General features: G+C 38.5%; 1 protein-coding gene across 5 annotated transcripts in view; it reads left to right on the plus strand.

Annotated features, from left to right (window-relative positions):
• Positions 1-18,301, plus strand: part of baiap2a (BAR/IMD domain containing adaptor protein 2a) — a 134,751-nt gene that overhangs the window by 37,166 nt on the left and 79,284 nt on the right. For all 5 annotated transcript variants that reach the window (XM_079829544.1, XM_079829543.1, XM_079829546.1 and 2 more), the window contains exon 3: positions 4,586-4,672. In XM_079829544.1, coding sequence (XP_079685670.1) covers positions 4,586-4,672 — 87 coding nt within the window. The remainder of the gene's footprint in view (positions 1-4,585; positions 4,673-18,301) is intronic.

The raw sequence follows: 18,301 nt of genomic DNA on the forward strand, positions 1-18,301 counted from the left end.
GCCCTTCAAACTCTAGAGCATTAAAGCAGATTGTCTGGGGTTTGCGACACAATGGTCCATATGCCTCCAGACTGCTATCCACAGGTAGCAAGAAGTTCTAGAGCAAATTATGCAGCAGTTGGGTAGAGAAGAGCGTGGGTTTTTACCATAAATACATGGTTGAAAGGACTTAAAGGGAAGAGACACCGTTGATAAAGATATTTATTTCATAATTGACTACCCCGTACTGAGTAAAACTGGGCTCTGGTGGGAGGTCCTAGGCCCCTAAGCCCACCAGAATAAATCATAATCCTCTTTTGCTCTCAAGCCATGTCTTTACCACTCTACCCCGTGTTTTAGGAAATGAAATCACTCAGACACAAAGTCAGCAAAGCTCTCTACCCCCATTTATTATTTCTGACTGGTATTGTTCTTGCTGATTTGTTTTAGTGCCTCAGGCACAGAAAGAAGAATGAGTGTGGTAGGAGGAGTGTGTTATGACAAGGTTCTCTCTCAAAAGAGAGAATTTCAAAGCGGGAGACTTGCATACGTGGATGGGAATCATAAGGATTCCAATTTCACTTAACAACCCATTAGCAAGTTTTGAGGAAGTATATGCAAACTGTACATACATACATACATCCATTCATCCTCCAAACCGCTTGTCCTGTAGTGTCACAAGGATGCTAGAGCATATCCCAGTCTCTGTGGACGTAGAGTTAGGGCAACACTGTGGACTGAAGGCCAGGGGATCTTCATGATGTAAAATTAGATATTTGGGAAATTGTGTTTATTATTGTTTTGTCAAATTTATTATTTTTATTTGAAATACAATTTTTATGAAGCAATGAACCATAACAGTAATCTGAGAGAGAGAGTGTTGACAGTAGACTGGGAAAAATTGGATAAACATCAGATATTTTCTGTGAGCTTAATGGAATTCATTCAAACAAATTATTTGTTTGTGAATTAGACTACATATACTGCTGTGTGTTTGTGTTCCTTGCAGTTATTGGGGACAAATAAATAATGCAACTGTGCAATTGTCTATTTATTGTCTTTGTATTATATATTATTTCAGTATTTCTTCAGTTTGGTCTGCACACAACCTTAAAAATCATTGGCTGTGGCTCAGTTGCTTCGACATTATTGTAAATACGTTCCACATTGACAGATGAATGTAGACATTCAAGAAAAATTAATGGAATTAAACTTAATGAAAATTATACTGTTGTGTGTTTTTGTTTGTAAATTGTAAATTCAAACACTTGAAGCAACCAACTTTAGGACTTTTGGCATAAACTTATGGGGGAAAATGTTAAATCAACTTCACAATTAAAGTTGGTCTGTACTTTCAAATATTTGTGACCAGAAGTGACCAAAAACACAATTTACTGTGCTATTAAAGTGCATTATCAGTGATCAAACTTGAGCATGATCAGCAGCACCAAACTTGACATTGTAAATTCTAAAAACTTGACTTTAACATTTTTAAATGGATAGTTCACCCTAAAATGAAAATTGTTATCGTTAACTCATCCTCATGTCGTGCCAAACTTGTTTCACTTTCTTTCTTCTATGAAACTAAAAGATATTTTGAGAATGTTGGTAAACAAACACTTAAAATTGCTATTTTTACATCTATTGGACAAAAAGTATAATGGAAGTCAATGGGAACTGAAACTATTTGGTTACCAACATTCTTAAATGTTCTGCAGAAGAAAGAATTGAATATTTGAATAATATAGGTTTGGAATGACGTACGGGTGAATAAATGATTACAAAATGTTCCTTTTTGGGTGAACCCTCCTATTTTAAGTTGACCTAAAACTTATGTAATGTTAACTTTTTTCTGCATTCGATAGATGAATCAACCTGTATATCAGCAAAAATATGAGTTCCTCTCCTGGACTATCCAACCTAGAAGACTTTAAGAATAAAGAAAAAAAAAGAACAGAGACACCGTGAAGAAAATGAAATAGTACAGTGTGAGTGTTCAGAGTGGATGGTCCCATCTGTCAGGCACTTTTCTGCATAATTTCCATGTAAATAAGGCCTGAACAGTAGCCACATAGTAACACACCTAGTGCAACAGTCTGCTTTGCCTTACTTAATCAGAGCCACAGCTGGGCAGCTTGATGAATTGTTTACTCAAACGATTTTTGTGGCCTTTCTGCTCGTGCCAGAAGCTGAGGGTACATAGCTGAGGGATTCAGATGAAGGTCCCAATTGATTTCTGAATGAATTCCATAAAGAATAGCTGACTGGTATCCCTTTTCTGCCCGTTTGTTTTTTACGCTCTCTACAAGGGAGGTAAAGAGCCATGCGTGTCATTCACTAAACCGGCATGCGCACAAATTAGTGCATGAAATATGTGTACAAACATATCTACATTTTTGAACAAAAATTCTTGATAAATTATTTGTAAAATTAGTTGGACACACTTAAGGGAAGCACTGTTGCATGACACTACCTGAACTGCTCTTAGTTGGAGGTTTTTGGGGGGAAGACCATCATCTTGGCTGCCAGATCTTGCAATGTAGTTATAGTTGGTGACTGGCTTTGTAACTTCTCAGTCCTGTAGTTATAGCCCAAGAGTGACGGTCACGAAGTGAGTCTGAGCTGCTGATTCCATGAAACATCTATGAGGCAGATGAGTGGGCCAAACCTTTACCTCTTCACTGCTCTACACAATAAGGAGTCCCGCGACTCCCGTCAATCCTACGGAAAACACCAGAATATGCCGTTTGGCTGTCCCAAATCTCTCAGGCTTTCACTCAGTTCCTACTCCCTCAGTGGGAGTCATGGAGTGCACTATATACGGAATAGGGAATTGTTTTGACACCGCACACATGGCGACAACTGAATTGCTTTATTATGATTGCCGTCGCTGTCTACATTGCGAGCATATATTTCGTTTACCAACTACATTAAGCAGATGCCCTATTTCCTTTTTTGACGTGCTGTACAGCTTTAATTAGTTTAAATTAAATTAAAAAGTGACATGATAAAAAAATATTAAGGTTGTTATTCCAACAATTGTTCATCAAAGAGTCCTGAACTTCCGCACTTTATTAAGCAGCACAACTGTTTTTAACACTGATTATAAGAAGAAATGTTTCTTGAGCATCAAATCAGCATATTAGGCCCTCTTTACACCTGGTATTAAGATGCGTTTTGATCAATCGGATCACAAGTGGACGATGGTAAATACAGGTTTAGACGGGGTCTAAACGTTTTGAGCTTGTCCACTTTTGACCACTTCCTGAGGCAGTCCAAAACGCATTTGACCGGATTGCTTTCGTAGTGTAAACGCTCATGTGTTTGAAGGCGTTAGAACAGACGCAAAATACCCCATACTCTATGCTTACTGAACTCATGCATAAACATTGTGGCAAGTGCGCTAGCCAGACGGTATTTAAACTTTGAGCTTGGTACGTTTTTCAAACCAAATTTGGGTCTTCAGCTGACAATATTCTCTCATCATTCCTGATTTCTAACACACACTCACAGCGTTCGACGTGGTCTTGTGGCTGTCAGAGCAGAAATGAAAGCTGCTGCTCTCCGTATGTTTTTCCGTCGCCTCCAATCGCGTTCATATGTAAATTGCATGAGCTCATTTCGTCCATTAGATCGAAAGATCTGAAAAAGCCCATACATTTACCCGCCCATAGACCCTCCCCTCGAAGAAAGCAGGACAGAAGTGGTCAAAAGTGGACAAAAGAGACGGATATAAATGGGAATGCGTCTCCCTACTTGTGATCCAATCGACCAAAACACATCTTAATAGCAGATGTAAACAGGGCCTTAGACTGATTTCTGGAGGATCATGACTGAAGAATGTAATGATTAATGATGCAGAAAATTCGGCTTTGATTACAGAAATACAGAAATATATTACAATAGAAAATAGTTATTTTAAATTGTAATAATATTTCACTGATACTAGCTTGAAGCAAAAGTGTTTATGAAATCTCAGAAAAGATCATTGTAACATTCAGGTTTTACAAGTGAAGGACCTACCTATGTCATCCCGCCAGTTAGACCAACACCAAACCAGCGTAAACCAGCCTAGGCTAGACCACCATGGAACTTCTTATTATTAGTCTAAGCTGTAAAATCACACACACAACACACATATTCTCTCTCTCTCTCTCTCTCTCTCTCTCTCTCTTCTGCACACATATACACATGTGGGGATCCAGGGAGTGTTGTGGAGATAATGATATTCTGTTTATTCTCTTTCACCGAAGTTGACATTTTAAAACCGTAATGAGGCATGGGATTGGGAAACTGTGTGTGTGTGTGTGTGTGAGGGAGACAGCTGGGCTGGTCTGGAAAAGAAAAAAGGGCTAAATTTCCATAGTCACAGGAGGGCTATCTTTACTCATTCTAAATGTGTTTCCTGTACAACTGATTGTGTTTCCTGTTGTGCGACAGACTCATCCACTCCTATAGCTTTTTTTGCCGCTCATTACCCAGCTGGACTGACACCAACTTGCACAGCTGATAGTCGTCCCATCCTCGTCATGGGCCCTTTGATCACTGAATATGCTGCTGTAATGAGAGATGAGAATGTTTGTGACATATTTTTCCTCTGTTGCAGGTGTGACGTTTGCAGCGAAGGGCTATTTTGATGCTCTGGTGAGAATGGGAGAGCTGGCCAGTGAAAGTCAAGGATCTAAAGACTTGGGTAAGTCTCGGCGTCTTGTTTTGCCTCAAGGGAACAGGCAAACTGTGTGGCTTGATCCAACATGACACCACAAAACACGCACTAATGGAACCACATGCTCAGCAAAGTGCCGATGTTGCTTTCATTAGGCCCAACTGTCAGAACTTGTACATACGAGAAGCTTTTTATACCGTACCTTTTTAAATCTGACGCATTTCAGACGTAGTTTATGTACTGGTGTGAATTATTCCTTGTTTCACTTGCTCAATTTCTCGAGTTAGCGTGGAAAAGGAAGTCAAAGGGCTGACAGCGTTGGATGGGAATTCATCTGCCGTGCTGCAGGGAAACTCTGCAATGCATCATTTATGATCAGTTTAAAAAGCAGATCTAGTTCGAGGGCTATAACGTCTTGAAATAGCATTTCACTTTCTGCTACAGGGAGGCTGTCAGAATTGTTGGTCGGTTCTTTGTTCTGTTGGGGATATGAGAGTGGGTGTATATGTGACCCTCAAGATGCTTGTTGCTGATGAGGATCAGCTAGAGGTATGGCAGCAAAATCTCGTTTGTATTCGTGATACGATCTCCATTGTCTATTGAAGTCCTTTTGGGCATGGACAGAACCTTCTTCTTCCTCACTATCAGGAGCCCTGAGTGAATTTAGGCTCTTGTTGACATTTGTTTTAGATTCTTGGGGTTTTTCAGACAGGCTGTCAGTCATTATTTTGATGGTTGATGGTATTACATCTGCCATGTTAGCATGTCTGTGTCATCCTAACCCCACGCTTACCTGTGGCCTCATGGGATAGTGAAGTGTCCATCAAATGCGCTCTCCAGAATCTTAGTGAGTGTCTTTGTCTTTAGGAGCGAGTCCTTGAATCATTCTCTCGAATTTGATTCATTCAGGAACTTAACAGGTTTTGGGCTACTGTAGAAACATGACTAGGGTTGGGTACCGAACTCTGTACTGAATTACGTCGGTACTACCGAGTACCAATTCACATTAAATCAATCTGTACAAAATTTCGGTACCCGAGAACGCATCTCGTGATCTAGACTAGTGTCTGAGAATATCAAACTGCAAAAAGACTATTTAAATACAAATCCTGCATGTCTCTGTGTGAATGAATGGCGCAGACGCGCGGTTTAATTTACCTCACACACACACTGAATTGCATGTGGCGGTCGCATGTTTCCATCCCTGCCATCTCATATGGGGACATGAATGCACGAACGTCATCTCCAGAGCCGCTCAGAGAGTCACTTCATGTGCATTTTAACGTTTCATTTGAGAAAAACTACCGTCATATCATAAACACACAGAAACTCACAGGTCTTCACGGAAACCTGTCAAAATAAAAGTTTGGTTTAACTTGACAAATAAAGTACTGTTGTACAGAAGAATTTAGATACGTCTCAATGTAATAATAATACTAACACTAATGTAATAATAATAAATTATTACATATTTAGAGGGGTACTTCAGCGCTGGAAAGATGAATGTGTATTTAAACTGGGTCATTTATGTAGTAGAAATGTGAAATTATTTTTTAATTTGGTGCCTTCTAGACTGAGAAAAGACAGAAAATGTATTTTTGTCTCATGTGGATGAAAAACAACAACTCCCAGAATGCACTTGCTTCGCTGCCCAACGAGGCCACTCCCAAGCCATGGCTACCGGTTATCACTTGTTCACCGCGGCACCACCCCACCGTTATTTTGATTTTCATTGTAATAAAATCATTTCGTTCAGTTAGAGAATAGACACTGCAATTAAAAACTGAACGTGTCTTTTCAATAAAGTGTGAGTGAGCCCAACGAAAGTCACGGCACAAACGCAGCAGGAGTCAGATTTCATTCATCACGAGAGCAAAGAGCTGAGCAGAGCTGAGTCAAGCGCGGCAGTCATTCACGACGTGTGACCAGCTAAACTTTCATAGGAATTCATTGAAAAGTTAAAACACTCACTTTTCTCTGCACTGCTCCGTTATGAATGCCCGAGGCTGAGCCGAACGCATTTACATTCTGTGCGTGAGATCTCTCCCCTGTGGGCGGGTTGATAACCATGCGGAACTAGCTCCTACTTCTGGCTGAAGTCTTTAGGCTCTGGCCAAAAAATCCACAGATGACGCAAAATGATGATATTTGCGTCATCGGAGGATTTTTTCCAGAAATAAAGTGCATAATTCTCTGGTCTCAGGGGGATATGAGGGGGGAAAGTAATATAATTCGAATATATTACCGGGTTTCTACTGATACAAAGCTTAATGCTAAATCACTGAAGTTACCCTTTAAGTAATAAATCCAAAAATGTCTTCCATGTTTTAATTTTAATAGTATAAAGCTGAGTTGTGCAGTTTAAGTAAATTAAAAGATAAATTAAATGAATGATTTTTGTCTTTATTTGATTACCAGAAAATACACAACATAGAATTTGTGGGAAATCTTTTCATAGAAATGAAATAAAAAAAAAATATATATATATATATATGTAGTAGAAATGTGAAATTATTTTTTAATTTGGTGCCTTCTAGACTGAGAAAAGACAGAAAATGTATTTTTGTCTCATGTGGATGAAAAACAACAACTCCCAGAATGCACCTGCTTTGCTGCCCTACGAGGCCACTCCCAAGCCATGGCTACCGGTTATCACTTGTTCAACGAGTGAGCCCAACGAAATATATATATATATATATATATATATATATATATATATATATATATATATATATATATATATATATATATATATTTATTACCGGGTTTTATATATATATATATATATATAATAATTTTTTTTTTTTTTTTTTTTTTTTTTTCATTTCTATGAAAAGATTTCCCACAAATTCTATGTTGTGTATTTTCTGGTAATCAAATAAAGACAAAAATCATTCATTTAATTTATCTTTTAATTTAATTAAACTGCACAACTCAGCTTTATATATATATATATAATTTTTTTTTTTTTTTTATAAGGTTTTTATTTATTCAGTTAATTAAGTAGGTAGTAGCCTAATATTTACTGGTGAATATTACAGTAAACAAACATCACAGACAATGGCAGATAGTGACCAAGGCAGCTCTGGCATAATATCATTAACATTTCTATAATGACTGTAAAGTTTCTTTACAGTTATTGATGTAAACATCCCTAAATTACCGAAAAAAAGGTACTGTTGGGTACCAGTACTGGTTAAAATGTGAAAGGTACCCAACCCTAAACATGACGGCGCAAAATGGTGACTTCACTGTAAGGGGACCCATGGTGTATGGAGATAGTAATGGCTCATTCTAAGGTAATAACAGCAAAACGGTTCATTGTGTAAGGTCTACCACTGAAAGCATAGTTATGAATATTATATTGCATTTCTGTCAATAGATCATCATAAATACTACACACTGCTTCAGAACTTCCTTTAAGGGAACATAGTGAGCATCGATGCACCCTGGGTTTTGCAGTTGCATTGTGGGATTTTTTTAGGGAGAGAATGATTCAGTGCACTGGAAGAATTCTGCGATTGAGACAGCCCTTAAAATGGCCGACTCCCTGATCAGTGCCCTGACTACTGAACTAGGGAGCTGATTGAGACGCACCCAATGAGAAGTATCGTGAGTGCTTTGGGTACGTCATAAATAGAATGAGGCATCAGTTTACTGTCGGGCATCATCACTGATTATAATGGGTTATATTGTCTTTTGTCGCATCGCGCCACTCTCGTTCGGTGTAGACACATTGTAGACACAGAGTGAGTGAGAGAGAACAACAGAATGTAAATTTTTGGGTGAACTATCGCTTTGTTTATGCCACATTACAAAATGTATGCATTAACTGTCCTTTTCATGCTTTAAATGCTGTTTGATATGTTAGTGCAGTGGATGAATTTAAAGGGGTTCTTCAGCGCTGGGAATATGATGTGTATTTAAACTGGGTCATTTATGTAGTAGAAATGTGAAATTACTTTTGAATTTGGTGCCTACTTGACCGAGAAAAGACAGAAAATGTATTTTTGTCTCATGTGGATGAAAGACAACAACTCCCAGAATGCACGTGCATTCTGTCTACCAGTAGCCGGGGCTTTGGGAGTGGCCTCTTTGGGCAGCGAAGCCCAAAGAGGCCACTCCCAAATCCACGGCTACTGGTTATCACTTGCCCACCATTACACCGTCCCCACCGTCGTTTTATTTTTCATAATAATAAAATCATTTAGTTCAGTTAGAGAACAGACACTACAATTAAAAACTGAACGTGTCTTTTCAATAACGTTTGAGTGAGCCGAACGAAAGTCACGTCTCAAACGCAGCAGGAGTCAGATTTCATTCATCACGAGAAGAGCTGAGGTAAGCACAGCAGTCATTCACGGCGTGTGTCCAGTCTGGTGTGTTTTCAGATCATGCCCTATGGAAGCTAAACTTTCCTTAATTGAAATTTCAGGAATTCATTAAAAAGTTGAAACACTCACTTTGCTCCGCACCGCTCCGTTATTAATGCCCGATCCGAACGGCCGTGCGCATTTACATTCTGTGCGTGGGATCCCTCTGCTGTGATTGTTGATAACATGCGGAACTAGCTCCTACTACTGGCTGTAGTCTTTAGGCTCTGGCCAAAAAATTCTCCGATGACGCAAAATGACGATATTTGCGTCATCTGAGGAGTTTTTCCAGAAATAAAATGCATAATTATCTCGTCTCAGGGGGATATGAGGGGGGAAAGTACCATAATTTGAATATACTACTGGGTTTCTACTGAGACAAAGCTTAATGGTAAATCACTGAAGTAACCCTTTAATTGGCTCATGTCCATCGTATCGGGTCAGGGGTGTTGCGTATACTGGTACTGTCGCTCAGGACATGAAAGCAGCATCTACATTATTTCCACAGGGAGTTTTCTGGACTGAGGCAGAGTAACCCCCCACCCCCCTCATATATAATGCAATCAACTGTGCAGTTCATCTCGCATTTGAACTTGCAAAAGGTATTGGCACTTGAATCCCACTCTCTGAATCACAGAGAGAGTCCCAACCTCAGTGACAGACCCCCTGGACATACAACACAATGAGGGCCTCTCGAGTTACTCTTCATATACACAACAAATCGTCTGTTATGTGTGAAAGCCTCTCCCGTGCAAAAATGCACTATGGTAACCAAATATTTTCAGCAAAATTCCATATTTATCCCTAGAGCTGTGTTAATACAATATTTCTCCACAAAATTGAATTTATACTTACTGTCATTTAGTTTAAATTGTGTATTTGATGACACTAGTGAATAATACTAAACCTTACAAAATAGTTTACCTGATAACTATAGTTACTGCAAAGATGCGATAAGTAATGAATTACTGTTGTTCCTGTAAAATGATAATGAATTGACATGGTATCTCATTCAAACAGTAAAAGGTACTCTTCAAGATTATCATTTACTTGATGACAGTGGACAGCATCAGGTTACCACAGTTTTATTGTAAATTTTGGAAGGGCAACATTTACTTAAATCCAAACATTAACATGGCCCTATCAAACTATATTAAAGGTTCCTAATTATGTTTTGGAGGTCTGCTACAATAGGTTTACATGCATCCAAGGTCAAAAAACACTTTTGTTTTCTCATAATATACATTGCAGCATCACCTCTTTTCTCACAGTGTCTGAAACAGTGTGATAAATGATCCAGAGAGCCTTCTCTGCTCTGATTGGTCAGATGGCCCAGTCTGTTGTGATTGGTCTACTCTGCTCTGATTGGTCACATGGCCCAGTGTTTTGTGATTGGTCTACTTTGCTCTGATTGGTCAGATGGCCCAGTCTGTTGTGATTGGTCTACTCTCCTCTGATTGGTCAGATGGCCCAGTGTTTTGTGATTGGTCTACTTTGGTCTGATTGGTCAGATAGCCCAGTCTGTTGTGATTGGTCTGCTCTTCTCTGATTGGTCAGATGGCCCAGTCTGTTGTGATTGTTTTTTTCGAGCTGGGTGCGAGGCTCAAACGTACTCTCTGCAACCAGTTACAAAGCATTTGATTTAACACTATTGTTGGTTATTTAAAATAGCCTATCTAATGGATGAACTCGCGCCTTGGTTGGACTCATTTATTTACTAACACACTGTCAATTAATTGTGGTAAAAGTTCACGGTTTTATGGACCCCACAATGTTTGATAATGTCGCTTTAGGTTAGTTAGTTAGTTAGTTAGTTAGTTAGTTAGTTAGTTAGTTAGTTAGTTAGTTAGTTAGTTAGTTAGTTAGTTAGTTAGTTAGTTAGTTAGTTAGTTAGTTAGTTAGTTAGTTAGTTAGTTAGTTAGTTAGTTAGTTAGGGTGTTTTCACACTTGGTCCTTTTCAGGGGTCTGAGTGCGGTTTGCATGATTTTTGGCCCATATGTGAACACTCCAAACAATCTCAGACCACTTTAAAGCGAACCGAACGAACCAAGACCATCTCGGGAGATGGTCTGGGTACGGTTCAATCTCATCTTATGGTACGGTTCGCTAAAAACACGCAATCTGAACACAAACCACTCTGGGCTTACTTGATTTTTCTTTTCATGAATTCCGATGTAGTTTGGTCATCAAATGCCGTACATATCGGCTGTTCATCATGGTTGCTTCTTCTGGCAAATCTCTACAAATTATTGAGAGACGCGTCTGCACGCCTTGCCAGTTTAAAATGGAGATACGAGCACACACACCTAAAGCACATGCACGGAAGCCAGCTGTCACAGCGCATGTACTAAACGGAGTCTTTAGTGTCTTATTGCATTTATTTTTAAGTTTGACATAAACTGGTGGTTTTGTCTTAAGTGAATGTAAACATCTGTGTTACTAGCCTAATATAAGAATCAGTGGATTACGTCATAGAGTGAAGAATATGCAGTGTGATTTATTCAATTTCTTACTTGAATGCTGTTTAGGCATACCTACTTTACCTGGAAATTTTAAAGCAGTTTATTTAATTTCCAATTTTTTTTATTTATTATTTTTTATATTTTGTATGCTGATGTTATCATTGATTTCTGCAATAAAATAAACATGATTCAAGGAAAACTAATCAAAATAAATGTTATTTACAAAGGTGGATGTGTGATCTAGCTAGTGCAAGAATATGTAGTATTGCAAAAATATATATATATATTTTTGTGTAAGAAGATAACTTAATTCAACAGCATTTGTAACAATGTCATAAAATCTTTACAAACAAATATCTTGGTTACTGAGGCATAAACAATGAAAGTGAATGGGATAAAATGTTGAAGGCCATAGGGTCAGCCATCAAACACTGAACTGGTCTACCCAAAAAGAAACAGGATGAACACAAAGCCCCCCCCCCCCCCCCCCCCCCCCCCCACATTCCTATTGAAGTGGACCATAAAAGGATCTGAGTCCTCTTTCATGGACAGGGACAGTGTGAACATGAAGAGAACTGGGTCCTTTTTAAATTGGTTCACCTCTTGGTCCACTTAAAGGAGTCTGAGTTTGGTTCTTTTAAAGAGGACCCAAGTGTGAAAACACCCTTAGTTAGTTGTGACTTCAGCTGAATGAACATATTCATGCAGCTACTTTAATTTCCTGACTGAACAAAACATTTCAGGATTCACACTAAGCAATTGCTGCTGTAAATCCCCAAAGGTGACTGTGAATGTAGCCATAACACCTTTCCTAATTAGGCCTACATTGCATGAACCTTTTCTTTTGTAAATAGTTTTATTAGGTAAAAGGTACCTATTAGGTAAAAAGTTCATAGATTAATTGGGTTATTAGGTTAGTTAGGTTATTATTATCAATATCAATTTGAGCGTGAGTCCTCATCCTTTGGAAGTGCAGCAGTTGAGCACAGAAAACAACATCTTCTCGACATGTCAACGACACGAACCAAACTCTTCTAGCCAATAAAGACCATACCATTATGCAAATGTGTTACACAACCTATGTAAGTTTGAGTATGAAGTAAGACTGGGATTAATGACAACTTGTTTCAGGCAGTTCAGAATCGGTTCTTTCTTTTAGGAGTCAACAACTCCATTTATCGTGATCTTTGGAACTTTTTTTTACATCCATAAACTGCTATATTACACACTGTGGTAAAATTTGAAAAAGCACAATACGGCGATTTGAATTGTTTAAAAGTAAGAAGTCTTCAAGCTATATGTTACAAAACTAAAAACCTAGTTGACCCGATGGCTGTTTTGCATCGTCATTCTCTAATGCCGTTACATGTACTGTAGATAATGGGCAGGTGTGGTTTGTGTGAAGCTGTGCCGTTGTTCGTCAGCAGTGTCACAATGAGTCATTCTGCTTTAAGTGACGAGTGTGTGTTTGTGTGTGTGGATTCATTACTCAAGAACAAAACACCTGCATTATGCATTAGAGCAGGAGTGCTCAGTCCTGGAGATCTACAGTAGCTGCTCTCTGTCTGCTAACACACCTTACTATAATTTTCAAGTGAACCCAAAGACCTTGATTAGCCGTTTCAGGCGTGTGATTAGAGTAGCAGCTGAACTCTGCAGGAAGGTGTATATCCAGGAGCAATGTTAAGCTACGGACACACTAGGCGTCGTGTGCGAAAATGACTTTAGACCCCTCGAAAAATGGGCAACAGCATGCTTTAGAACTTTTTTTTTTCTTTGTGTTGTTATTGTTAACTAAAACTATTAAAAATACTCTTTGGTCAGATAACCCAGTCTGTTGTTATTGGTCTACTCTGCTCTGATTGGTCAGATGACCCAGTCTGTTGTTATTGGTCTACTCTGCTCTGATTGGTCAGATGACCCAGTCTGTTGTTATTGGTCTACTCTGCTCTGATTGGTCAGATGACCCAGTCTGTTGTGATTGGTCTACTTTGCTCTTATTTGCCAATAACCCAGTCTGTTGTGATTGGTCTATTCTACTCTGATTGGTCTGTTGCCCATTCTGTTGTAATTGGTCTACTTTGCTCTGAGGTTTACCTAATGGAAATGCCATTTACCATATCTGAATTGAATATAATAACATAACACTAGTTTTTAATGAATTATAAATCCCAATTAGTAAAAAAGTTATGTTTAATATACAATCTGTCAATCCGCTGTACCAATGTATTTATTATACAACAGCAAAAATGAATATCCTATTGAAATATATATATATTTCATTGCGTTTCTAAATTAATTGATAAAATCTTAAATTTAAAAAGTTATCACATTAATTTAAGTATTAACATAAAATAATGGCCTTAATTTAGCTTTCAAATATTATAGTACATTTTCTTAAAGTTGTCAAGTAATTATTCAAGTAAACTAAGCAAATGGCAGTATTAAATATTCAAGTAAATAATTGAGAAACAGAAAAATATTACCAAGTAATTAGACGTAATATAAAAGTACTTGATTGGCATGGTCATCACTGCATGATTATTAGATGTAAAACTAATAATATGGTTTTGATGGCATCATAGTTTGACTGAGATGCGGGTCTTTAATTATACTGTAAATTAGTTTATTTTAGTCAAAGTGATCCAGCCTCAAGCAGTGAGTCATTTTCTCTCTTCTTTTTTTTTTCTTATTAATATTTGTTTGTTTTAATAGTAATGACACAATAGACAGCGATTACATAGGCTGCATTTTACACTGCAACACAGATACCCAGCTGAGATGGTACTCTTACTACCGATTCTGCTGAAACACTGCTATTATTCATTTATTTTTGTATACGTTGTATACAAGTACCAGTATTGACACCCCTACTGCAAACTATTGATGTTTATATTCTTTATGTTGAGCCAAGAGATCAATCTGTGACATTTAGTTCCTCTCTTGGTCAAATGTCACAGGTGTGCATTTATTGGCATTGTCGGCGGCTTCAAACGCAGCTCATCCAACTCATTTAGACTGGGAATTATCTTTTTCCCCCACTTTTTTTGGTCCACCCCAAACCTCATTTGAGTTTTCCTGCCATGTCCCTCCCAGAGGGGTCGCTCAAGGTTATGTCCTCTCCCATGTCAACACACCTGCTCGTGAGAACAGGCCCAACTCAAACACGCATAGTTTAGTATCAGACAGAGCATCATGTGGTACTTCTCCCGGCTCGCTATGAAATGATAAACTGGCCATTATGAGCTCAGATACACTCCAGCACCGCTGCGACCGCCGACCCGCGGAGATAATGACGAGGTTTCTTTTACTCTCAGCTGAAATGGAAGACCTGTCGATCAGTGACGAACCGCTCCATCTCTGTTCTGTTTAGGAGATGTCCTGCACCGTGAGGTGGAACACTAAATTCTTGTGGGCAATTTGCAGTTCTGTGTGTCTGTCTTTCTTCATGATGAGAGAGCCATGGGGGTTCGCGTTGAGACAGACTGTAAATGGTTTCCGCCTACACGCGCTCCTGCTTTTCTCTCTCTCGCTTCATTCCTTGCTGTTTTTCTTATATTTCTGGCATTAAACGCCACAGATTCTCTCACCACACACACTTGCTTTAACATAGTCACGCACTCATAGTTGAGCCTGGGCAGATATCGTGCCTTCATATATGGTGTCCTTGGATGCACAAAGCGCTTGCAGTAGAGAGCGTTCATTCTCATCTGAAAGTGAGGCATGAGGGAGAGCACACGCACACACACACACACACACACACACACACACACACACACACACACACACACACACAGACACTATTCCTCCCCCTCTCCAATACACTCCCACGCTCACTGGTTTGTTTAGGATAATGATGCCCCTGTCACTACCTCCCACTCATATCCTCCCACCACATCTCTTTCTCTGTGTTTTACTGCCTTCATTACATCACTGTGTTATACTCTCAGCCTTACACAAGCAGACAGTGGTTGGACTGCTCGTAGACGACACGTCACAACACGGCACGCTCACCAAGGTTACGTCGTATTTTCTCACCACTGTTTTGGTTTCTCGTCACGTTTAAGGGAATGTTCTGGGTTCGAGTTAGGATCTGTCAACAGCATTCATTGCCAATAGTGTAATGATGTACGAAGCAGCACCAAAAACTGTAGATATAGAAAGACGGTTCACTCCTATTAGTTATGAATGGAAGAAACTGCAACATGCAATATGGCCGAATACTTCCCTGCCTTCTAGGTAAAAGTCACTAATTGATAAAGTCATTACGTCACTGCAGCTGCCGTTAGAAATTCCGGTTCCCATAGAAACATGAGACTCGCGCTTAGGACTGCATATGCGCACTGGCTCGTCTAGCCTGAAAAAAGTTTTTTTTAACGCTATTTGAGCATAAGAAACAACATTTATGGGACAGATGATTTTAAATATATTATTTAATTGTGAGTTCGCCAAGCAGTTTTTGAGATCTCAGGATTTCCCTGTTCATATAGATAGGATTTGGTCTTGGATGCCTGAAATAACTGCCCAGGGGCGTTGCAAAAATGGCCACCGAGTGAACAGACTTTCCTTGAAAGGGACTTACACCGAAGTATCTTTCAAACCAGCAGCTTCCTGTTGGTCAACGAAGCGAAAATGCTTGTACAGTAGTTTTGTAGTTGCATCTTTAAATCGTTTTCCTGTTATCACTGTAAAGGGGCTTTGTATTGTATAATCAAACAATCTGTATTGTATAAAGCGCTGGATAAATAAAGGTGACTTGACTAGTTTTGTTAAAGCATTTACATGAATTATTCAATTAAACAGTGTTTATTATCTTAAGTCTTGAAGTTGAGGTCTAAATCATCGTTTTCGAGGTGGAACTACATTTCTGGTCTTCTATTTTAATATATTTTATAATGTCATTTGTTGAATCGGTTGAATTTTCAACTGGCACTTTTTTGAATGCCTTTTAATGTCACTTTTGATTACTTTAAGGCGTCCTTGCTGAACAACTTAATTAAAATATACATTTCTATTAAAATTCCATTATTTATAATCTTATTTTATTATTTTTCTTGCAGTAAAAAGTGAGTTAAAATTATTTTCTTTGGCGATCTGACACATTGTTGTTGACAGCTTATTAAGCCCAGAACATTCATAGAAATGAGTTTAATGTGACTAATTGGGTTTTATTATTGATGTTTGCCATGGACTGTCATGTTGTCTATTGAATACGTCTAGCAAAGAGGGGAAAAGTATCTAAAATCAAGCCGCATCCTTCACTGCTTTAGTAAAGTTGCTTGTGAAACCGTTACCATGAGAACAAAGCTTGGTGAAATTCGCCTCTCTCTCGCTCTCGCTCTCTCTCTCTCTCTCTCTCTCTTTTATTCAGATTTTAATGTTGTTTTGATGTTAGGCTTCCGTATGATGTGATAAATTAAATAATTATCATTCTTGTCTATTTTTTTTTTTAAGTATTCCGTTTCCGGATAAATTATAACTGACTGATTTAATCAGATATGTATTACGTTCTGTCTTACGCCGTGTATACACAAGAGCCTGATGATGCGTCACGTCACAGTACGCCACAACAGCTTGAGGTCATTCATACTGGAAGCTTCACAGCTATTCATCTTCGTATTTTTACGAAACCAACCAACTGTACACCTGGGGACAAACTATGGCTCCTACTGAAATCCATTGGTGTAAAAAGAATATTTGCATAGACCGTTGTCATCATTTCACATATAATCTTAGTGTTTTCTATTTGTGTATCATTTAGAAACAAAAGATGATTTAAATTAGTAGGCCAGAGACCAAATACATCCCAAGCTGGCTTTGAAGTCACGCATATAAGGTTGACTTTGAAGTGCCCCTATTATGCTTTTTCAGATATTACCTTTCATGTTGTGTAATATAGCTGTTTGTGGATGTAAAAGGTCTGCAAAGATCAAAGTGCATGGAAAAATAAAGTTTATTTTTAAAGTTAAAAATAAGTTTCTGTCTTCCAGTCTCACATCCTACATGCATAACAATGTAACACATTTGCGTAATGCCAGCCTATGGTCTAACAATAACCGCAGACTGGTCATCTGACCAATCAGAGAAGAGCAGACCAATCACAACAGACTAGGCCATCTGACCAAGATCAGAGCAGAGTAGGCTCTTGAAAAGGAGAGGTTTAGAGAGACCGAATCCTTTACCGAACCGTTTCAGACACTGTGAGAAAAGAGGTGATGCTGCCATGTATATTATAAGCAAAGATAAAATAATTTTTTGAACTTTGAATGTATGTAAACCTTTTTGAAGGATACCTCCAAAACAAAATTAGAAACCTTAAAATAGCATAATTGTGGCACATTAAGATAAACCAGAGGCCTTTACCAACCTGTTGCTTCAACAATGGACTGAACAAACACAAAGAGTACACTTTTGTCCTTTGACCATGTAGCACTTTTTTACCCATGGCTGCCTTTTAGCCAATCAGAACTTTAATTGCAGGAATTAATATTCATGAGCTAAGACCCACCTGACTCGTGTGCCATGCCTGACAGTAAGAAACTTCCTGAGAAGAGAATACATGACTAAGAGAAGTAGTCTTTAACAATGCTGTTCAAACTTTTTAAAAGCGCAACTTTTAAGTAGAGTGACTGACATTTGTGTAAAGTTTCATTTGAAGCTTTGAATGGTTTTTCATATGAGTGTTTCTATGGCAACTCGTTTTTAAAACAGTGTAGTATCAGAGACAGAATGAAAGTCCCACCTTGTATAAAAAAGAGCCCTATTCATATTTGGCACTGCCTCATCTTATTGCTGTCAAAGGTTTTAGCCATAATTTCAGT

The sequence above is a fragment of the Gobio gobio genome (assembly GCF_949357685.1).
Source record: "Gobio gobio genome assembly, chromosome: 1".
NCBI lineage: Eukaryota > Metazoa > Chordata > Actinopteri > Cypriniformes > Gobionidae > Gobio > Gobio gobio.